Source organism: Mustela nivalis (genome assembly GCF_964662115.1).
Source record: "Mustela nivalis genome assembly, chromosome: 10".
Classification (NCBI taxonomy): domain Eukaryota; kingdom Metazoa; phylum Chordata; class Mammalia; order Carnivora; family Mustelidae; genus Mustela; species Mustela nivalis.
Genome location: NC_139029.1, coordinates 23,027,398 through 23,051,555, shown reverse-complemented (window position 1 = coordinate 23,051,555; position 24,158 = coordinate 23,027,398). Strand labels below are relative to the sequence as shown.

At 44.4% G+C, this 24,158-nt stretch overlaps 1 protein-coding gene across 1 annotated transcript in view; it reads right to left on the bottom strand.

The window, feature by feature from the left end:
• HDAC1 (histone deacetylase 1) overlaps positions 1–20,924 on the bottom strand; it is a 35,017-nt gene extending 14,093 nt beyond the window's left edge. Inside the window, exons 1-2 of the mRNA XM_082685721.1 lie at positions 20,645–20,924; positions 13,976–14,088 (exon numbers count right to left, since the gene is read on the bottom strand). Of these exons, the coding sequence (XP_082541847.1) occupies positions 13,976–14,088; positions 20,645–20,693 (162 nt within the window). The 5' untranslated portion in view covers positions 20,694–20,924. The remainder of the gene's footprint in view (positions 1–13,975; positions 14,089–20,644) is intronic.
• Between the last annotated feature and the right edge of the window lie 3,234 nt (positions 20,925–24,158).

Sequence of the window (24,158 nt, the reverse complement as noted above, 5' to 3'; positions counted from 1 at the left end):
AGGGGAGAGAGGACACGTTATTCTGACCACGGCCAGTCTTCACTCAATCTACTCTAACACCTGTATCTGCCCAGCACTGAGCTGGGTGCTGTAAAGGTTAACAAGCAATGACTGATTAGATTAAGGCCTCCAGAACTTAAGATCTAATTAGGCACAGAAGATTATCAAAGGAGATTCAGGATCAGAAGACCCTGACTGTCACTCTGGCTCTGTTGCTTAGGCAAGTCTCTAGTGAGCCTCAATTTTCTCAGTTACTAAATAGGGACAACTTCTACCTCACAGGGATCGTGAGAATTGGATGAGATGTTAAATCTCTTTGTAAACTGTGAGGCGCTTTATAAATTCTTATTTCTTTTTAGTATTAAGTATAACAATATATAGTTATGGGCCAAATGGCTCAAGAGGTTGAAAAAAAAGGGGTGACTAGTAATAACTGAAATAGAACTCTTATAAATCATCATCACACCAATAATTCTGATCATACCCTCCCCACTGAAGCTTCCTTGACATGGTAATTTCCGGATTATCCTAACATTCTGATTCATCTTGCCCTCTTTTGAAAAAGTCTCTTCTTGGGATGCCTGGGTGGCTCAGTAAGTTAAGTGTCTGACTTTGGCTCAGGTCATGACCCAGGGTTCAGGGATCAGGCTCCTTGCTCAGCAGGGAGCCTACTTCTCCCTCTGCCTTCTGCTCCCCCTGCTTGTGTGATCTCTCTGACAAGTAAATAAATAAAATCTTTTAAAAAAAAGAAAAATGGTCTTCTTGAGACACCTGGGTGGCTCAGTCCGTTAGGCATCTACCTTCAGCTCAGGTCATGATTTCAGTATCCTAGGATCCCGCCCAGTGTCAGACTCTGCGCTCAGGCAGGAGGCTGTTTCTCTGTCTCCCTCTGCCCATCCCCCTTCTCGTGCTCTCTTTCTCTCTCTGCTTTAAATAATTACATAAATAAAATCTTATTTAAAAAAATTTTTTAAATTTCTCTTCTCTTCCTCTCATCCCTTAAAAGTAGGTTTTCCTCTAAGATGACCTTCTGTTTTTCTAACTACAATACCTTTCTAAAGCCTTTTCAATCCACACTTAACATTGTTTACCCCGAGCCAGGCACTGTATGTCGTTCTGTGATCCTTACAACAACCGCTTAAACTCTGTACAATTGGGGCGCCTGGGTGGCTCAGTGGTTAAGCCGCTGCCTTCGGCTCAGGTCATGATCCCAGGGTCCTGGGATCGAGTCCCGCATCGGGCTCTCTGCTCAGCAGGGAGCCTGCTTCCTCCTCTCTCTCTCTCTGCCTGCCTCTCTGCCTACTTGTGATTTCTCTCTGTCAAATAAATAAATAAAATCTTAAAAAAAAAAAAAAAAAACTCTGTACAATTAGTACCCTCCCTTTCCATAGGAAAGTGAAGTAATTTGCCCATGGTTCCGCAGCTGGTAAATTGGATTAGGGACCCCTAGTCCTAATGCAGACACTAGCTGGCTCTTGCTTCAGCCTCACTTTATATAAGGAAGAATGTAAGACTACAAAATGAAGATTTTTTTTTTTAAGATTTTATTTATTTATTTGACAGAGAGACACAGCGAACAGCGAGAGAGGGAACATGAGCAGGGAGAGTGGGAGAGGAAGAAGCAGGCTTCCTGCTGAGCAAGGAGCCCAATGTGGGGCTCGATCCCAGGACCCCAGGACCGCGACCTGAGCTGAAGGCAGCTGCTCAACAGCTGAGCCACCCAGGTGCCCCGAAGACTGTTTTCTATAACACACCCATACTGAAAGAAACAAGACCTGGCTCCAAATACTAAATTGTTTTTACTATATTAAGCCCTTTACCCTCATGGCAATGCTGTGGGTGCAGCTCTGACTATCCCTTCTACAAAGATACCTGCCCAGAAACACTCCATCTTGATTTCTGCTCTGAGCTCCAGATTCACAATTCCAACAGCTTTTCAGCCAGCTCCACCTGTGAATCCTAGAGGCATTTCAAATCCAAATGGATGTAACAACTTAGAGAGAACCCAGACACATTCAAATTTAACTTCACTTCCAGACTTCTCTTTTACTATTTTAGTTAATGACACCAACATCCACTCAGGCTGAAAAACTAAGTGTAATCCTTAACTCCACCCTTTCTTCACTTCCATTTCAACCCACTGCCTATCCCCTTCATTATACCTCCCCCATAATCCTGACTGCATCCCCGCCTTATTTCTCCTATGCTCTTCTTTTTTTTATTTTTTAAAGATTTTATTTTATTTATTTATTTGACAAACAGAACACAAGTAGGTAGAGAACCAGGCAGAGGGAGAGGGAGAAATAGGCTCTCCACTGAGCAGAGAGCCGGACGTGGGGCTCAATCCCAGGACCCTAGGATCATGACCTGAGCTGAAGGCAGCCGCTTAACCAACTGAGCCACCCAGGCGCCCCTCTCCTATGCTCTTCTTTCCCAGGGTTCCCATACTCACCCACATCTACCCAGTTGCTCAAGACAGAAGCCACCCTTAACTCCGCACCCCTGATCTACTACCTTCAACAAAGACAAAGCCTATCTCAAAAGCCGCCTCTTTCACGAAGTAAAAGCAAATCTTGCTCTAAGAACCTAACTTCATCCCAGGACACAGAGTTTCAAGAAATATGGCCTCACAGTCAAAAATCACAGAACATGCAAGGGTGCCTGTGTGGCTCAGTTAATTAAGCATCTGTCTTCAGCTTAGGTCATAATCTCAGGGTGCTGGGATGGAGCCCCACAGCTCTGCAGGGAGTCTTCTCGTTCCTCTCTACCTTTCTGGCTGCCCCTCTCCCCTGCTTATGTTCTCTCTCTCTTCCCCTCCTCTCAAATAAATAAAATCTTAAAAAAAAAAAAAAATCACAAAACATGCAAGCAAAGAGCTCACAGAAACAACAAATAGCAGGGGCGCCTGGGTGGCTCAGTGGGTTAAAGCCTCTGCCTTCAGTTCAGGTCATGATCTCAGGGTCCTGGGATGGAGCCCTGCAACTGCCTCTCTGCTCAGCAGGGAGCCTGCTTCCCCTTCTCTCTCTCTGCCTGCCTCTCTGCCTACTGTGATTTCTGTCTGTCAAATAAATAAATAAAATCTTAAAAAAAATAGCAGGGCACCTGGGTGGCTCAGTGGGTTAAGCCGCTGCCTTCGGCTCAGGTCATGATCTCAGGGTCCTGGGATTGAGTCCCACATCGGGCTCTCTGCTCAGCAGGGAGCCTGCTTCCTCCTCTCTCTCTCTCTCTGCCTGCCTCTCTGCCTACTTATGATTTCTCTCTGTCAAATAAATAAATAAAATCATTAAAAAAATAAAGCAGAAAAAAAAATGGCAGAAAGAGATTTATAAAGAGCTTGGACATATTTTTAAATTAAAAAAAAAAAAAAAACTGTGGGCGCCTGGGTGGCTCAGTGGGTTAAGCCGCTGCCTTCGGCTCAGGTCATGATCTCAGGGTCCTAGGATCAAGGCCCGCATCGGGCTCTCTGCTCAGCGGGGAGCCTGCTTCCCTCTCTCTCTCTCTGCCTGCCTCTCTGTCTACTTGTGATCTCTCTCTATCAAATAAATAAATAAAATCTTAAAAAAAAAAACTGCATTACATTTCTATATCCCAGTAAATAATCTAAATATGAAAATTTTAAAGATACAGTTCATGAGAGCTTTAAAAAGAAATACTTGGAGGAAAAAAATCAAATGAATGATGTCATGACCTTTAAGAAGAAATTTATAAAACTTTAGACTGATAGCCAAAATCTCAACAACCCATCAACAGATGAATGGATAAATTATGGTACAGTCTACGGTAAAATACTACACAGCAATTAAAATGAACAAACTACAAGAAATAGATATTGTATAATTCCAATTATATTAAGTTTGGCAAAATTGAACTATACTGTATTAGGGATGCATATGTAGGTAATTAAATTATGAAGAAGAGTGAGGAGCAATTAATAGAAAAGTCAGGATTCTGATTACCTCTGCAGCAAGAGAAGCAGCTGTGATCAGGGCGGGGATAAGCAGGGTTCTACTTCTTGAACTAGCTGGTGTTTACATGCATGTTTACTGTATACCGAATTATTAAATTGCACATATGTTTTATACATTTTTCTGTGCCCATATTATATTTACAACAAAGAAGCTAAAAGAAGCCTTTATAGAAGACATTTTAATGGGGCGCCTGGGTGGCTCAGTGGGTTAAAGCCTCTGCCTTCAGCTCAGGTCATGATCCCAGGGTCCTGGGATCGAGCCCTGCGTCAGGCTCTCTGCTCAGCAGAGAGCCTGCTTCCCCCACCCTCTGCCTGCCTCTCTGCCTACTTGTGATCTCTTTCTCTCTGTCAAATAAATAAATAAAATCTTTAAAAAAAAAAAAAAGACATTTAAAAAGACTTAATTAGGGGTGTGTGGATGTATCCATTGGTTGATCCTGTGGTCCTGGGGTCGAGCCCTGTATCAGGCTCCCTGTTCAGTGGGGAATCTGCTTCTCCCTCAGCCTCTGTCTCTCCCCCTGCTCATGCCTGATTTCTCTCTCCCTCTCAAATGAATAAATGAAATCTTTAGAAAGATAAAAAATAAAATAAAAAGACTTAATTTAAAAAGTAAATAAGAAGTGAAATAAAAAGTCCTAAATAAATAGGAGATATGCCATGTTCATGGACTCAAAGACTAAATAGTCTCAAAAAATCGATTCTCCCTAAAATGTTATAAAAATTCAAAAAAATTACAACCAAAATCCCAGCAGATTTGTTTGTAGTACTTGATGAGTGAGTTCTAAAATTTATAGAGAAGTACAAAAGCCAAATAGCAAGTCACTTTTTTTTTTTTAAGAACAAAGGGAGGGGGCACCTGGGTGGCTCAGTAGTTAAGCATCTGCTTTCAGCTTGGGTCCTGGGTTCGAGCCCAGTATCAGGCTCCCTGCTCATTGGGGAGCCTGCTTCTCCCTCTCCCACCACCTCTGCTTGTGTTCCCTCTCTCTCTGTCAAATACATAAATAAATAAATTTTTAAAATAAAAAAAAAAAAAAAGAACAAAGTGGGAGGACTTGTGCTAGTAGATATCAAGACCTACTGAGGAGTCATTATTATTAAGTCACTGCGTCTTGGCATATGGGTCAATAAGCAGATCAAGTCACCAGAATACAGAGCCCAGAAACAAACCCATTCACAGTGCCTGTCACAAAGTAGGAGCTTCAAGTATTTGTGGAATGAATGAACAAATATGGGCGTCTCATATAGAAAAGAGCTGGCACTTAGGTCAGTGGGGGAAACAACAGACTTAGTAAATCAGCTCCAGTATGGGAAGAAAATTTCAGTGGATTCCTACCTCAAACCATATTAACAAATCAATTATAGATACAGTAAATACATATATGTGAAGGCAAACCTTTAAAGCTTTTATTTTATTAAATTAAATTTTATTTTTAAAATAAGTTCTATGCCCAATATGGGGCTTGAACTTACAACCCCAAGACCAAGACCCACGTGCTCTACTGACAGAGCCAGCCAGGTGCCCCCTTATAAAGCTTTTAACAGATAAACTTAGGAGAATACCTTAAGAGTTGAGAAGTACTTTCTTTTCTTTTCTTAAGTAATCTCCACATCCAAGGTGGAGCTCAAACACAATCTGGAGATCAAGAGTTGCATGATCTTTAGAGTAAGCTAGCCTGGTGCCCCAAGGGAAAGATTTCTTAAGACACAAAAGCCCTTATAAAGGAAATAATTAATAAATATGACTATATTAAAATCAAGAATTTCTGATCATTAAAGATGCATTAGAGTAAAAAGACAAAACCAGAAGAGAAGATATTTAGAGCAGGGTGCCTGGATGGCACAGATGGTTAGCGTCTGACTCTTGGTTTTGGCTCAGGTGGTGAGTGATCTTAGGGGTCATGGGATCCAAACACATTAGGCTCTATACTCAGTGCAGATTCTGCTTAAAGATTCTCTCTCTATCCCTCTGTTCCTCTTTATCATGTACCTCTCTCTAAAATATATAATTTTTTTAAAGATTTTATTTATTTATTTGATAGAGAGAGAGACATGGAGAGAGGGAACACAAGCAGGGGGAGTGGGAGAGGGAGAAGTAGGCTGCCCGCCAAGCAGGGAGCTTGATGCAGGACTCGATTTATATCAGAATAAAGAACTACTACAAATTGGTAAGAAAAAAGAAACCCAAACAACCCAAAACAGGAAAATGGGCAAAAGAAAAGACATGTCACAGCTGGCTCAGTTCAAAGATGACCTACAAATAGTTAATAAGCATACAAGATACTCATTTTCACTGGTCACTAGTGAAATGCAAATCAAGACCACAATTACATACTATTTACATACTATTTATACTCATTTGGTTGGCAAGATTGAAAGTCTAATTCCAAGTATGGGAAAAGATATGAATCAAGGTTTTTTTTGTTTTGTTTTGTTTTTTTAAGATTTTATTTTAAGTAATCTCCACACTCCAGGTGGGGTTTGAACTCATAACCCCAAGATCAAGAGCCACATAACACCAACTGAGCCAGTCAGGTGCCCCTCAAGGTATCACTTACGCATTACCAGTGGGAGTATAAATTCATCTAGCCACAATGAAAAGCAATGTGGCATTTCATACTCATAAATCCTACAGTCCAGCAGTTCTAGTACTAGAGAAACAGCCCAAAGAAACTTTTGAATATATGCACTAAGAGACATGTACAAGAATAGTCAAAGCACTATTCCCAAAATTAAAAAATGAGATACAGAGGCCCCTAGGTGGCTCAGTCAGTTAAGCGTCTGCCTTTGGTTCAGGTCATGATCCCGGGGTCCTGGGATCCAGCCCCACATGGGGCTCCCTGCTCAGCTGTGAGCCTGCTTCTTCCTCTGCCTCTCCATCTGCCTCATGTGCTTTCTCTCCCTCTCTCTCTCATTCTCAAATAAATATATAAATAAAATCCTTAAATAAAAAATGAGATACAAATTAAGATCATGGGAGAAGGGATAAATTGAAGTATAATGACAATAAGATATTATTTAACAGAGAAAAATGGAAGAATGATAGTTATATGAAGCAAGGTAGATGGATTTTACTAACATAGTAATTGAATGATAAAAGCAAGTCATAGGGGGTACCTGGCTAGCTCAGCTCAAAGAGCACACAACTTTCTTTTTTTTTTTTTTTTAAGATTTTATTTATTTATTTGAGAGAGACAGAGAGAATGAGAGAGAGAGCATGAGAGGAGAGAGGTCAGCAGGAGAAGCAGACTCCCTGCCCAGCAGGGAGCCTGATATGGGACTCCATCTGGAGACTCCAGGATCATGACCTGAGCCAAAGGCAGTCACTTAACCAACTGGGCCACCCAGGTGCCCCACACAACCTTTTTTAAAAAGATTTTTTTGGGGGGCGCCTGGGTGGCTCAGTGAGTTAAGCCGCTGCCTTCGGCTCGGGTCATGATCCCGGGGTCCTGGGATCGAGCCCCGCATCGGGCTCTCTGCTCAGCAGGGAGCCTGCTTCCTCCCCTCTCTCTGCCTGCCTCTCTGCCTGCTTGTCATCTCTCTCTGTCAAATAAATAAATAAATAATCTTTAAAAAAAAAAAAAAAAAAAAAGATTTTTTTGGGGTTGCCCGGGTGGCTCAGTGGGTTAAGCCTCTGTGTCTTCCGCTCAGGTCATGGTCTCAGGGTCCTGGGATCGAGCCCCACACTGGGCTCCCTGCTCAGCAGGAAGCCTGCTTCCCGCTCTCTCTCTGCCTGCTTGTGATCTGTCAAATAAACAAATAAAATCGTAAAAAAAATATATATTTTATTGGGTCCCTGGATGGCTCAGCCAGTTAAGCATCTGCTTTCAGCTCAGGTCATGATCCCGGGGTCCTGGGGGCTGCTCTGCAGGGACTCTGCTTCTCCCTCTGCCCCCACTCCTATTCATTCTCTCAATCTTTTTCTCTCTCTCAAGTAATAAATAAATGGAATCTTAAAAAAAAATAAATAAATCTATTTATTTATTTATTTATTTGCAAGAGAAGGGATGAGCAGCCGGGGGTTGGGGGTGGGAAGGGGCAAAGGGAAAGGAACGGGAGAAGCAGACTCCCCACTGAGTGCAGAGCCTGATGCAGGGCTTGATCCCAGGACCTTGAGTTCATGACCTGAGCTGAAGTCAGACACTTAACTGACTAAGTCACCCAGATGCTCCAGAAGAACATGCAACTGTTGATCACAGAGTCGTGAGTTCAAGCCCTATGCTGGGTGTGTAGATTATTGAAAATAAATAAATTTAAAAAGGGGGGACACCTGTGTGTTTTTTTTTTTAATTTTTTTATTTTTTAAAGATTTTTATTTATGTATTTGACAGACAGAGACCACAAGTAGGCAGAGAGGCAGGCATAGAAAGAGGAAGCAGGCTCCCTGATGAGCAGAGAGCCCAATGCAGGCCTCGATCCCAGGACCCTGGAATCATGACCTGAGCCAAAGGTAGAGGCTTTAACCCACTGAGCCACCCAGGCGCCCCCTGTGTGGTTTTTTTAAAAAGTTCAAAAAAGAAGTAAATAATTATATTGTTTAGTCATATACACACAGGATAAACATTTTTCAGAAAGCAAGAGAATAATAAACACAAAATTTAGAAGAATGGGGTGTAAGAATACGGATGTGCATAGCACCATTAAAATATTTACTAAATTAGTAAGAAAATGTAAATATATATTATTTTAAAAAGACCAAAAATGGAACTTCTTTTGATGCTTATGAGCCAAGGATAATATTTATTCTAATTCTGCGTATCTAAGGTCCAATTAAAATAAAAACAGACAATCAAATAGGAAAATGGATAAAAGGCTTAAAAAGGGACACAATAAAGAAACCTGGGGGGGGGGGCGCCTGGGTGGCTCAGTGGATTAAAGCCTCTGCCTTCGGCTCAGGTCATGATTCCCAGGGTCCTGGGATCGAGCCCCGCATCGGGCTCTCTGCTCCGCAGGGAGCCTGCTTCCTCCTCTCTCTCTGCCTGTCTCTCTGCCTACTTGTGATCTCTGTCTGTCAAATAAATAAATAAAAATCTTAAAAAAAAAAAAAAAAAAGAAACCTGGGGGCACCTGGATGGCTCAGTGGGTTAAGCCTCTGCCTCCAGCTCAGGTCATGATCTCAGGGTCCTGGGATTGAGCCCTGCATCGGGCTCTCTGCTCAGTGGGGAGCCTGCTTCCCCCTTTCTCTCTGCCGGCCTCTCTGCCTACTTGTGATCTCTGTCTGTCAAATAAATAAATAAATAACCTGGGGGCACCTGGATGGCTCAGTGGGTTAAGCCTCTGCCTCCAGCTCAGGTCATGATCTCAGGGTCCTGGGATTGAGCCCTGCATCGGGCTCTCTGCTCAGTGGGGAGCCTGCTTCCCCCTTTCTCTCTGCCGGCCTCTCTGCCTACTTGTGATCTCTGTCAAATAAACAAATAAAATCTTAAAAAAAAAAAAAAAAAGAATTCATACTGGTAAAATTATCTTTAAAAAGCAAAGAAATAAGTCCCAAATACAGGGTAGAGGTTAACTCTGGGGAAGAGAGCAAACAGGATCAGGGAAGGGCATATTGGGGCTTTAGCAGTCCTGGCAATGTTTGTTTTCTTAAACTAGGTGGTATTAATTGTATTGTGATTCTTTATACCTTCCACATATTTTATAAAAATTCTTTCATATCAACTCAATATTTTATAAAAACATTTTTTTAAAAAAAGCACAAAAGAACAGAAGGCGATGAATAAGAAGCCTGGGAATATACAAAATTAGCATCCAAGGCAAGGAAGAGAGCAGAATTGTTGATTATGTAAATAGGAAGGTTCCTGGATGAAAAATGAGGATATAGATTCTGGGAGAGATTAATTAGATGTGTGGAGGCAGAACTGGGGGAGGGACCACTGCGTGAAAGACTTCAAAATGTCTCTTTCAGGTATAGAGATAGAATATAGCAACTTCTTTTTTTAAGATTTTATTTTTAAGTAATCTTTACATCCAACATGGGGCTCAAACTTACACCCCAAGATCGAGAGATGCATGCTTTACCAACTGGGCCAGCCAAATACCCCAGCATACAGCAACTTCCATAAGCGTCTAAGGAGCTTCTTCTAGGACTGACTCTCAAAAGCCAGCAATTTCAGGACAGATATTAAAACGGCTATATGTGTTTTGGGAAAGGAATACCAGGACCACAGCCCAGAGAGAGGAGAAGACAGAAGGATGAATGCACAGAAACACCGTTGGGGGAAGAAGACGGAAGATTCATACTCAATGGAGAAGTAGGGCCAGAGAAGAAAATGGATCACATTAAACAGAACAAGTCTAGAGATTTAAGAAAGAGATTATACTAGAATTTTGCTTTAAAAGTTTACAATAATTTCTAATAAGGCATTATTGTTTCTATGACAGCCACTGTTAGATGCTTCCCAAAGAGCCATTCTCTCCTTTCTTGGTAACAGATCTCAGTTTGGTTGGGTGTTCATGGACTCAGCCAAAGGAACCGAATGTGATTAGTCTAAGCCAATGGCTGGTGAATCGTCTAAGGGTGGCAAATGACCCAGTGAGATTTATGGGGAAATCTGCTGGGAAACTTCTCAGAAGGGTTTTTCTCTTTAATAAAAAGGGAGTGTGGGGGCGCCTGGGTGGCTCAGTGAGTTGGGCCTCTGCCTTCAGCTCAGGTCATGGTCTCAGGGTCCTGGAATGGAGCCCTGCATAGGGCTCTCTGCACAGCAGGGAGCCTGCATCCCTCTCTCCCTCTGCCTGCCTCTCTGCCTACTTGTGATCTCTTTCTCTGTCAAATAAATAAATAAAATCTTTTAAAAAAGAAAAAAAAAAGGAGTGTGGGATAGGGACAGTGGAGAATGATCTGTTTGCCTTTCGTTCCCTTCCTCCTTGTATTCTGTTGTACAAAGACATAATACTTGCAGCTGAGACAGCTATCATGGGATTTCAAGGTAAAAAAACAAAAGGATAAAATCAAATAAGCTGGGGCACCTGGGTGGCTCAGCTGGTTAAGCATCCAGCTCTTGATTTCGGCTCAGGTCACGATTTCATGGGTCACAAGATCGGCCCTGCATTGGGTTCCACGGTACTGGGGCATCTGCTTGAGATTCTCTCTCTTCCTCTCCCTTGCCTCTTCCCCCCACCACTTGCTCTCTCTCTAAAATAAATAAAATAAATCTTTTCTTTAAAAAAATCAATAATGGGGTGCCTGGGTGGCTCAGTGGTTTAAGCCTCTGTCTTAGGCTCTCCGGGTCCTGGTCTCTGGGTCCTGGGATGGAGCCCCACATCAGGCTCTCTGCTTGGCGGGAAGCCTGTTTCCCTCTCTCTCTCTGCCTGCCTCTCTGCCTACTTGTGAGCTCTGTCTGTCAAATAAATAAATAACTCTTAAAAAAAAAAATCAATAAGCTGAGATGCCTGAGCTGGATCCCTTATGACATTACCAAAAAGTCCGGAAACCATCTACTTCTAGGCTTCTCCTTAAAATATTGCTTGTGGGGGCAACTGGGTGGCTCAACTGATTAAGCATCCAGCTCTTAATCTCAGCTCAGATCCTGATCTCAGGGTTGTGACTTAGGAAGAGGGACAAGGACAAATGACAAATGGACACATAAAGACTCTGGAACCAGAGAGATCTGGGTTGGAGTCTTAGCTCATCTGTTAACAGCTATGTGACTTTGAACACATTAATTATCCTCTCTGACCTTGTTTTCTCATCTATGTATTAGGGTTGCTATAAGGATTACATGAACTAACAGGTAGCCCTGGCCTACCACCTAAGCAGTCTTCAATAACTGTTAGTTTATCTTTCCTCTCACTTGAAGATAGGATCCATTTTTTAATATCTCAATATCACTCATGGAGGTTAATATAGTCCCTGGGGTATGATAAGTATTCAATAAAAATCTACGGAATGAAAGAAAGAAATAGGGCTTGAGGTGACTTTTGAAGATGAGTAAAATATGACTGGGCAGAGTCAGTAATCCTCTCAGTCAGGACAGGGTGGAAAGAAGCAGAATCCCATCTGGCCGACTCAGAGGATTCTGAGAGGGGAGTGGCAGGAAAGGAGGCAGGCTGAAGCCAGATGAGCGTGGTAACGATGCGGACTAGGCAGCTCCGCGAGGTCTTGGTGCTCGCTCTTCCACATTTAGGTATCCTCTCTGTATCTAGCTGCTACTCTGCTCCCACGAGTCCCTCAAAACCTCTGTCTGCTACCTTTTATGTTTCTCATTCCTAGATGCCTCTCACACCCGAAAAAGCTCTCTGATCCCAATGTCTGTCTGCTCCTCTACCTTCCCTCCTCGCTTCCCCAGCTGCCTCCAGTGGCTCTAAGGACATCACAGAAGACTCATCTCCTTTCAGTCTCTGGAATGGTGAGGATGGATACTGCTGTTGCTAGGTTACTTAAGCTGCTGGCACAGACTTTAACCACTGACTCTTGGGCTCTAACCATAAGGTAACATGGGCCCCCAGCCCTTCTTTATTTTCTCATTTGGATCTTTGCAACAGCCTCCTAACTGGCTTCCCTGCTTCTGAAATGCATGCCCAGGGGCCCCTGATTGGGTCAGTTGGTGGAACATGTGACTCTTCATCTCGGGCTTGTGAGTTTTAGCCCCACACTGGGTGTACAGATTACTTCTCCCTCTCCCTCCCTCTCTCTCTCCCCAACAAATAAATAAAATCTTTTAAGTAAATGAATAAATAAATAAAGATACAATGCATGCCTGTTTTTATCTCTCTTTGATTTAAAATCCATTACCCGATGATGCCTGGCTGGCTCAGGCAGTAGAGCATGCGACTCCTGATCTCGGGGTTGTGAGTTCCAGCCCCACAGTGCGTGTAGATCTTTGGGGCACCAGAGTGGCACAGTTAACTAAGCATCCAACTCTTGGTTTCAGCTAAGGGCATGATCTCAGGCTCCTGAGATCAGGTCCCATATTACATAATAAAGTGGATTTCTAGCTTCTCTCTAAAACCCAGTAGGTGGGGGCACCTGGATGGCTCAGTTAAGTTCAATGTATGCTTTTGGCTCAGGTCATGATCCTAGGGTCCCTGCTCAGTGAGGAGTCTGCTTCTCCCTCTCCCCCTGCTCATGCTCTCTCTCTCTCAAATAAATAAGTGAAATCTCAATTAACTAATTAATTAAGTAAAAATGGGCAGGTGGCAAAAACCAGCTGGAACCAAGTTAAGCAGTTAGAGAGTCTATGTTCTTTGTAATCAGAGTCTTGTCTGGTTCAAAACAGTCCTGATCACTCTTTTTTTTAGGCATTGGAATTTTTTGATCCTAATCCATTAGAATTGTTTATTACATAGTACAGCATATCTAATCCTTGCTGACCTCTCCAGCTCTAGGTACGCTCACACTATACACTTTACACTATAGCACTACCTAAACACCAAACTACTTATAATTTCCCCAAATACACCACATTGTTCTCACCTCTTTGCCTTTTTGTCTACAGTCTTCCCTTGGTCTAGAACATCAGTCCCCTCCTAAACTCCAGGCTAAATTCTATTCAATATTTAAAATTCTGCTCATGGGAACCCTGGGTGGCCTAGTGCGTTAAAGCCTCTGCCTTCGGCTCAGGTCATAATCCCAGGGTCTTGGGATCAAGCCCCACATTAGACTCTGCTCGGCGGGGAGCCTGCTTCCTCCTCTCTCTCTCTGCCTGCCTCTCTGCCTACTCGTGATCTATCTGTCAAAAAAATAAATAAATAAAATATTTTTAAAAAATCTGCTCAGATAGCACCTCCCAGAAACTTTCCAAGGCTCCCTTCCTCCTTCACTTCTCATTTTCTCTGCATCTTGTACGTTCTTTAATTGTTGCACTTACAGAATATAATATAATTTATTTGTGTACCTATCAGTTTCCAGCACTGGAGTGAAACCTTTAAAAACAGAAATCTCTATCATTTACAGTGTCTGCCACATAACAGGCGCGCAGCACATTTGATGAATGAGTAGTTGAGAAAATGAGATTAGTAACATATGACCAGAGCTGATGGGGTTAGGGAGTGGTGGGGCTCCCAGTAACTCACATAGATTTCCATTTTTCGGTAGAGACCATAGTTAAGTAGCAAATTGTGAGTCATACGGATTCGGTGAGGCTTCATTGGATGGCCTTGTCCGTAATAGTAGTTTCCAACATCTCCTGAAGAAGAAAGAGCGGCAGTTTCAGTGACACAGTTAAATTAAACACACACTCCCAGGAGAATCCAGGAATTTTTATAACCATCTCCTAGTCAAATTCTTTCTCTTTCATTCTAGTTTCCAAGATTCTCACCCACTTCAAGGAAGAGTAACTCCAAAACAAAAAACACAAAACAAAACAGTAACAAACAGGGGCATCTGCATGACTCAGATGGTTAACTGTCTGCCTTCGGCTCAGAGTTCTGGGATGGAGCCCCACGTCAGGGTTCTGGGATGGAGCCCCATGTCAGGGATTCCGGGATCGAGCCCCATATCAGGCTCCCAGCTCAGCAGCGAGTCTGCTTCTTCCTCTCCCTCTGCCTCTTCCCTGCTCATGTTCTCTCTCTCTGTACTTGTCTCAAATGAATAAATAAAATCTTTTTTTTTAAAGATTTTATTTATTTATTTGACAGAAAGAGATCACAAGCAGGCAGAGAGACAGATATAGAGAGACAGAAAGGAGGAAGCATGCTCCCTGCTGAGCAGAGAGCCCAATGCGGGGCTCAATCCCAGGACCCCGAGATCATGACCCAAGCCAAAGGCAGAGGCTTTAACCCACTGAGCCACCCAGGCGCCCCATGAATAAATAAAATCCTAAAAAAAAAAAAAAAGAAACAAACAAAGCAGGGGACCCTGGGGAGGCCAGCACTTAAAGCCCACAGACACTAGACAGTGTGATGGATCCATTCCAAAGCTACAGGAGAATAGCAGCAGTGAGGTAACTCGCCTCACTATATCTCCAAAGGAGTCACTCCCACAACAGAAGAATAACCATTACTATTCAAAATCACTATAAGTCAGAGTTCACCTCTTTCACTTTATAACATTTTATGGAGTTAAAGCACATTTACATTCATTTTCTTACTAGATCCTCACAATAACCTGGTAAAACAGTTAGGACACGAGCATTATTCCCACTTTATAGATAAGAAAACTAAACTCTTGGGGTACTGGGTGGCTCAGTTGGTAAGCATTCTGCCTTTGGCTCAGGTCATGATCCCAGGGTCCTGGGATCCAGCCCTGCATCGAACACCCTGCTCAGTGGGAAGCCTGCTTCTCCCTCTCCTACTCCCTCTGCTTGTGTTCCCCCCTTCTCTGTCTCAAATAAATAAATAAATAAAATTTATAAATAAATAAATAAATAATTTTAATTTAATTGATTTGATTTAATTTTTAAATTTTAAAAATTAAAAATAAAAGCACTAAACTCATCATTTCTTGCTTTATTCATAACAATAGACTTCTTTTTTTTTTAAGATTTTTTATTTATTTATTTGACAGAGAGAAATCACAAGTAGATGGATAGGCAGGCAGAGAGAGAGAGAGAGGGAAGCATGAGCCTAAGGCAGCGAAGGCAGCGGCTTAACCCACTGAGCCACCCAGGCGCCCCATAACAATAGACTTCTAATTGGTTCCTCTGCTTTCAACTCAAACTCTCTGCCCTATCTCCTTCCTGCTCTCTCCCTCTCCCAGCTCTCTGCTCTAAACTGGAGTAGGCAAACTATGGCCCTCAGGCCAAACACTACAGGCTGCCTGGTTTTTGTAAATAAAATTGTATTGGAACACAGCCATGCCCATTAATTTAAATATTGTCTATGGCTGCTTTCACATTATAATAGAATTGAATAAACAGTCGCCACAGAGACCCACCCACATGGCACACAGGCCAAAAATATTTACTATGGGGACATTTACAGAAAATTTGCCAGGCTCTGTTCTAAACACACTAGATGATTATCAGCATCCTGAACATGGCATTCACCTTCACACCCAAGTCGCCTTTGTTAAGACTGTTCCTTTGACCTGGAATGTCCTTCCTTTTCTGACGATCCTCATACTACAAAGCCCAGCTTAAGCGCCAAACATATTCCTAATCATGGGGCACCTGGGTGGCTCAGAGGGTTAAGCCTCTGCCTTTGACTCAGGTCATGATCCCAGGGTCCTAGGATCAAGCCCTAGTCTGGCTCTCTGCTCAGCAGGGAGCCTGCTTCTCCCTCCCCTCTCTGTCTACCTCTCTGCCTACTTGTGATCTCTGTCTGTCAAATAAATAAATAAAATCTTTTAAAAAAATAAAGGGTCGTTTCCTCTCCATTTGTATATAGCACTTAATAAATTTGTTTTGAGGGGTGCCTGGGTGGGTCAGATGGTTAAGCCTCTGCCTTTGGCTCAGGTCATGAACTCCAGGTCCTGGGATGGAGCCCCAAATGAGTCCCGCATCCAGCTCCCTGCCCAGCAGGAAGTCTGCTTCTACCAAAGAGCAATGCACTGTGGGGAACACCACCAAGAGCACCCAAACTATGCTCCAATCCTCTTCGTCATAGACATGGCCAGGGACAATGGGAAACTTCTGAACAGCTGGATGTTTGGGATCTCACCTTCTTCTCTGTCTTTTTAATAGACTTTACTTTTTAGAACAATTTTAGATTTATAGAAAAATTGCAAAGATAGTACAGAGAGTTCTCAGATACCCAACAAGCAGTTTCCCCTATTACCAGCATTCTACGTGATAAAATAAGAAGTATTTGTTACAATTAATGAACCAACACTGACACAGTATCATTGACTAAAAGCCCATGCTTTATTCAAATTTCCTTAGTTTTCACTTCATGTCCTTCTACCCTCTTCTCTTAATCTTAGTGAAGCCTCTAAGGGCAAGAACCGTGCTCCCAGCCAGAGCCACGAGCCAGAATGCAGTATTTGGGGCATTCAATTGGGACCCTTGTCTCACTCAGACACAGACTTTTGAGATGCAATAGCAGAGAAGGCAGGAGGAAATTTATTTCCAGAGACCCTCAGACCACCTTATTAGTCATGGGGATTTGGTAGAATAGGTTCTCAAGGCATTGGCTGAGACATCCTGATGCAGACCCAATCTGAAGGCAGACAGTAACATGACCATTACCATTACATAACTGGATTCTTGGCTTACCCATGTCTCTCGCCTGGGCCTTAATCCCCAGCAACTCCCCTGCCTATCAAACCTGAACTCAGCCAAGGCTAAGACTTGGGGAACTAAGATAACTTATCTAGAAGGCTAGGGGTGCCCCTGGGGGTGGGGTACAGAGGCACCATCCTTTTCCTAACAGCTTTTAATCCAGTTGCTGACTTTTGAAAAGAAATCATCTTTTTTATTTAGATACTACCTTTATAATTTAGAGAGCTTTTCCCCACTCTTCTCAAAGTTTATCAGTTTTATAGGACAGTGACTTGAGGCCTACATAGGTTAAGTGACTTGCCCAATACTGCAAAGCTTCTGGGGGCAGAACTAAGTGTGGGTCCCAAGTTAGTGACCTCACTGCAAAACTCACAAGCAGTTTTTCAAAAAGTAAGCCGTCTTCTTTGTCTAAAGACTAAGGTCTTTTCACTTTTTGTTTTAAACTAAGGTGTAGAGATCACAAAACTATGCAAACAGGGGGGCGCCTGGGTGGCTGAGTGGATTAAGCTGCTGCCTTCGGCTCAGGTCATGATCTCAGAGTCCTGGGATCGAGCCCAGCATTGGGCTCTCTGCTCAGCGGGGGGCCTGCTTCCTCCTCTCTCTCTGCCTGTCTCTCTGCCTGCTTGTGATCTCTGTCAAATAAATAAATAAAATCTTTAAAAAAAAAAAAAAAACTGTGCAAACAGGGATGCCTGGGTGGCTCAGTTCGTTAAGCCGCTGCCTTTGGCTCAGTTCATGATCCCAGAGTCCTGGGATCGAGTCCCACATGTTCCATATCCAGCTCCTGGCTCAGCAGGGAGCCTGCTTCTCCCTCTCCCTCTGCCTGCTGCTCTTCCTGCTTGTATTCTCCCTCTCTGTTAAATGAATAAAATCTTAAAACAATAACAACTGTGTAAACTGATACGGCCACAAAGTCATAGGCTCCAGCCTCAAATGTGCCCTAACCACTGTCCAGGAGTCCTTCCAAATTTATTTTCCTAGCTCCCTCTTTCACAACAGCTACTTAATAGCTATCTCTCTTTGAGATGACTACTCCTCCAACTGCCCTCCACCACTCACAGGAAAAAGAAAACTCCAGTTCCTTCATTTTGAACACTCCCTCAACTTTCTCCCCATCCAACGTACCTCCATTTGAACTTTTCCTTGCCTCTCATCACGAAGAAACTTCCCCTGGAAAGTCTAGTGTCCCTCCCTGTGCTCTGGTTTCCATCTCACCTGGCCTTCTCAGGAACCTCCATCAATACCAGCCCCTCTCTCCCGTATCTTCAACCACTCCCTCTGGTTATTTTACATTCAGATTTTGAATATGCTCGACTCTCAGCCACTACATCCCCTTTTATAAACAACCTTTTCTTTCTGCCCCAACCAAGCTTCCTTTGAAAAGGGTTCAATATGACGTCTTCTCTTCAGCCATCCATTCATTCTTCAATCTTCTGCAATCTAGCTTCACTCTGAAACTGCGCACATGAAACAGTTCTTGCCAACAAGTTGCCACTCCCACCTTCTTTTGGCTACTGTAACCCAAGACTTTCTGGGGTGCCTGGATGGCTCATCCGTTAAGCATCTGACTCCTGATCTCACTCTGGTCTTGATCTCATTCACAGTTGTCATGAGTTCAAGCCCCATGGTGGGCTCCATGCTGAGTGCGGAGCCTACTTAAAGAAAAAAACAACAAAGAAAAGACTTTCTGGTTCACTTACATTCCCCTTGTACAATTTAAGTATTTGAGAGCCCACTATGACCACGGCACTGTTCTGGGGGTTGAGCATACAGAGCTAGGTAAGACACGACCCCATTCCCTAAGGAGATTACTGTCTAAGAAGAATGAACAAGTCCACATGCAATTCCAATAGACAGCGACAAGCACTATGACAGGGGAGTACGGAGCACGAAAAGCACTAGACTTTTCCTCAGTCTGCTTCCTTAGAATTCCACCAAGGATCCTCTTCTCTTGCCACCCTGTACAACTTCTTGGCTGATCGCACCCTCTGTAACGAAAATTACCATCTGTATGCTGAAAACTACCAAAAATCTCTCTCTTCTCATTCCTACTAAACTGCAGACCTGAATGGCCAACAGTCTTCTGAATGCTTCTACTTGGATATCTCCCAAAAAGTATTTCTTAAAAGTATAAAACCCAGGGGCACTGGGTGGCTCGGTCAGTTGGGCGTCTGCCTCTGGCTCAGGTCGTGGTCCCTGGGTCCTGGGATCAAGTTAGGCTCCCTGCTCAGCAGAAAGCCTGCTTCTCCCACTCCCTCTGCCTGCCATTCCCTCTGCTTATGCTCTCCCTCTGTCAAATAAATAAATATAATCTTAAGAAAAAAAAAAATACAAAACCCAAAGTTACCAACTGATATAGCCTAACACATCAAACTACCCAACCCAAGAGTTTGGGATCCTTGCCTTCTTCCTTACCCCTACATTTATGTACTTAATTGCTGTCTCAGAGTGATAATTCTAAGGTATAAGTCTGATGATGTCACCAGGCTGCATAAAACTTCAATGATTCACAAGTGCACTCAGAATAAAGTTCAGCTTCCTTAAGACAGAGTGCCCAGCCCTTCATGATCTGGTCTCCATTTACTTTTCCAGCCTCATCACTTGCAACCTTTCCCTCCAGCCTGTTCCCTGACTTTCTACACTCTACACTCAAACCTATGTCTCAGCCATACTATACACATATCTGCTGTCTTTCAAAAATGCTGTCCTCTCCCTTACTTCTAAACTTAATGTCATCTTTGCCGTCCCTGGGCCTGGCTAGTAACTCCCGTTCTTCAGGTCCTAATTGAGATGGCACCTCCCACCCAGACTCCACAGACTCGGCTGGGTGCCTCTACTCTGCGCTCGCAAAACACTCTGAGCTTTCCTTTATCCCAGCATGATACTGAAGAGCAATTCTGTCACTGCCCATCTCCCCCTCCAAACTTCCAAGCCCAGGGGCCCCATTTCCCAGCAGCAACTGCAGGCCCAGCTCAGAGACGGAGGGGGGGCGGCGCTGGTGACAGGAGGTGGTGACTCCTGCAGGACCCTCACCAAAAAGGGTGAGGAAGCAAAGGGGCAGAGGAAGACCTTTGTATTCCCGGCAGGGAAACAAATCCTTGCACCCTTCTCTGCCAGATCCTGCCTCCCCCCCTTAGACTCAGCCTCCCCTCCAGGAGTCCCACTCAAACTCTCCCCATCAGGCTTCCTGAGAATCCCACCTCCCTCCATCAAGTTACCCCAGGCTTCCCCAAAAGACCCCCGCTCGGCCTCTGCCTCTTCCCTCAGCCTCGACTTCCTTTCCTTTTCTCTGAGCCTCCTCCCTCAGACTCGACCTCCTGCTCTCAGCCTCCTCCCCCTGCCTCCTCCCTCCCCCGACCTCTTTCCTCTGAGCCTCCTCCCTCAGTGTCGACCTCGTTCCGCTCAGCCTCTTCCCTCTGCCTCTCTCTCTGAGCCTCCTCTCTCAGCCTCGTCCCTCTCGCAGCCTCCTCTCGCAGCCTTTCCCCAACGCCTCAGCCTCTCCCAGCCTCCCCGCTCGCATCTCCTCAGCCTCCCTCTCCCGGATCCCGCCCGGCCCCGCCCCCGCCGCGCGCACGGTGCTCACCGTCGTAGTAGTAACAGACTTTCCTCCTGGTGCCCTGAGTCTGCGCCATCTTGCTCGCCTCCCGTCCCTCCCGTCAGTCCGTCCGTCCGGCCTCCCGCCCGCGGCTCCGCTCAGCGTCCGACCCAGGGGGGAGGGGGCGGGCCTCCAGCCCGCTCCGCCCGTCCCCTCCCGGGCTCACCTATAGCCGCGCAGCCCGGGCACGGATCCAGCCAATCAGCTTGCGCAGGGACGGCCCGGAACTCGGCAGGGGGCAAGGGCAGCCCAGAGAGGCAGCCGAGGGCCCCCTGGGCCTGTACCAAGGTCTGCGACAGGGGGGTGGGGGAGCTGCCCGGGGACCGTACCATTAGTCCCGGGGGAAGAAAGCAGAGCCGTACACTTCACCGTCCCATTTTGGTGTTGGAAAGCGTGCTTGGAGATCAGAAGCCAACTTTGTAATTTTGTAGAGACTCAGAGGAGGTCTACGTGGGGGGTTGGGGCGGGGGGGGGGAGTGACTTGCACAAGGTCACTGAGCTGATGACACGGCTAAACATGGATTAGAACGTGGGTTTGGAAGAGGGAGAGATAAACTGATAAAGAAAATAGCTGTGGGCCAAGTACTGTGCAACAGCTCCACCGACGTTTATCTCAACGATTGCTGCTGTGAGCAAGAGAGGCTTTTTATTCCCATTTTATGGATACGGACAATGAACTTCAGATCTCTGTGACCTGCTCAGAGTCACACAAGGAGTAATTAGATCCAACTTTCAATAGTACAGATTTTGTGAATGCCCACTGTGCAGCAGAGACACTAACGAAGGTGCAGAACCCTGCCTTTTTTTCTTGTTTAAATTTTATTTATTTCATAGATAGCGAGAGAGGGAACACAAGGGGAGTGAGAGAGAGAGAAGCAGGCCTCCAGCTGAGCGGCTGGGGCTGGATTCCCAACCCTGGGATCAAGACCTGAGCCAAAGGCAGCCGCTTAATGACTGAGTCACCCCCGCACCCTGAACCCAGCCTTGCTTACGTCAAACCTCCCTGATGCCGTCACCAGGAGGACTAAAGAGTGCCTTTACACAAGAGGAAACTGTCCCCTTGTGCTAGAGAAGGGTTTCTCAAACTATTGAAGCTATTAGGATTTGGAGCTGGATAATTCCACACTGCAGGGGGCTCTTGTGCATCGTAGGATGTTTAGCAACATCCTTAGCCTTTACCCATTAGAGGCCAATAGCACCTTCCACTCCCACCCCCAGCTGCAATAACAAAAATTGTCTCCAGACATTGCAAAACTGTCCCCAGGGCAAGGTGTGCATGTGCGTGTGCGTGTGTGTGTGTGTGTGTGTGTGTGTGTGTAAAATTATCCCTACTTTCCCCTTGAGAACTGCTCTAAATTGATCAATCAACAACTTCATTGTTGAAAACTGAATGACTGAAAAGCACTGGGATGGGCTATTAAAATAAAATATAACAGTATTAATATTTAGTGGATACTTAACTATTTGTGTGCCAAGTAAGTTACAAACTCATGGTCCTATAGTTGATAAGATACATTTTTATGTCTCTTCATTTATTTGTTTATTTATTTATTTATTAAGTAGGCTCCACACCCAGCATGGAGCCTTGAACTCATGACTCTGAAATTAAGACAGCTTCATCAAGAGTTGGATGCCTAACCAGCTGAGCCATCCAGGTACCCCTATGCCTCTACAGTTAAAGACTGCTTGCGCACTTGTGTTCCTCACTTAGGAACTGCATTTGGGCCACTGATTATAAAAGTAACAGAAGATCTAAGACTGGGCAATTCTATAATAGAAACAGCTAAAGGGCCAGGGGATTAACCCCTGTTTCCAGCTCTGTGTTGCTGCTTTCTGGCTAATAACCTTTCTGTCTCCCACTTCCCTTTTTGTAAAATGGAGAGGATAAGAATACAAAGTTCACCAGCTCTATGGCTGCACACAGTATCCAGAAGAAAAGGAGGGTGGGGATCAGATGAGGTCATGGGTGTGGCAGCATTTTATAAAATGCAGAACAGGAGTCAGAAACTCAGATCCTTCCAGAGGTGAGGCAGGTGGTATAAAAATAAGTGGATTTATATTAGTTTGATTCAAGTGCTTTGCATATTTCTAAAATTGGATTCTTTTTCACTTTCCTGAAGCAACATGCCTTTCCCCCATCTTTCCTCAAACACACTGCCATCTGCAGGTATCTTTCATACTCTCACTTTTTAATGGAAATAGAGGTGAAGAACATTTCATTTTCCTCTTCATTCTAAGAACAACAGTGCAAGCATGATGATATAACCACTCGTACTCAGTTTCACTGTCTGGCAAAGGGACTCCAGCAAAGAAAAAGCTCAAGTCCTACCCGAAGGGGGAGCCACTACCCAGCTCCCCGAGGACAGGAAACCAAATCTTCAAACTTTTTTTTAAAAATTTTATTTATTTGACAGAGAGAGAGAGAGAGATCACAAGCAGGCAGAGAGGCAGGCAGAGAGCAGGCTCCCTGCTGAGCCTGATGTGGGGCTCTATCCCAGGACCCTGATATCATGACCTGAGCTGAAGGCAGAGGCTTAACCCAATGAGCCACCCAGGTGCCCCCAAGCTGTTTTTTCAAGAGAAGGCAGAAATATGTAGTTTTAGGCAAAATCTTCCCAGTTTTATAAATTGATTGCTAGCTCAGTTAACAGTCAAGACAGAAGGAAGGGCCCTTCTTTTAAAATCTAAGTCAGGGGGCGCCTGGGTGGCTCAGTGGGTTAAGCCGCTGCCTTCGGCTCAGGTCATGATCTCAGGGTCCTGGGATCAAGCCCCGCATCGGGCTCTCTGCTCAGAGGGAGCCTGCTTCCCTCTCTCTCTCTCTGCCTGCCTCTCTGTCTACTTGTGATTTCTCTCTGTCAAATGGATAAATAAAATCTTTAAAAAAAAAAAAAATCTAAGTCAGATCGTGGGGTGCCAGGGTCCCTCACTTGTGTGTGTGTGTGTGTGTGTGTGTGTTGTATACATGAGCTCTCAGAAAAAAAAAAAAAGTTAAAAAAATAATAATAAAGCATAAGTCAGGTCATGTCATGGCTATGCAAAAATCTACCCCTGAGGCCCCCTGTCTGGACTTTCTCTCTCTGTGCTGGCCAAGGGAGCTTCTGCCTCAGGCTGTTCCCTTCTCCTCCCCCTAAAATGTGGCTTGCTCCCTCATCTCCTTTAAATATTTGCTCAAAAGTCACCTTCTCAATGAGGCCTTCCCAGACCATCCTGTTTAGAATTGTACATTTCCCCCAAACACGACACTCCTCATTCCCCTTACCTTGCTTTATTTTCCCCTCAGCACTCAGCACCTTGTAACATACCATATCATTTACTTCTTTGTGACGTTTATGGTGTCTTCCCTTACAAGGATGTAAGTTCCCTAGGGACAGAGATTTTGTTTGCTTTATCTGCCGTAACCCAGAACCCAGAACCATGCCTAACACACAGATGTTCAATAAACATTTGCCAAGTTGTGCCTGAGTGGCGCAGTTGGTTAAGCATCCGTCTCTTGGTTTCCACT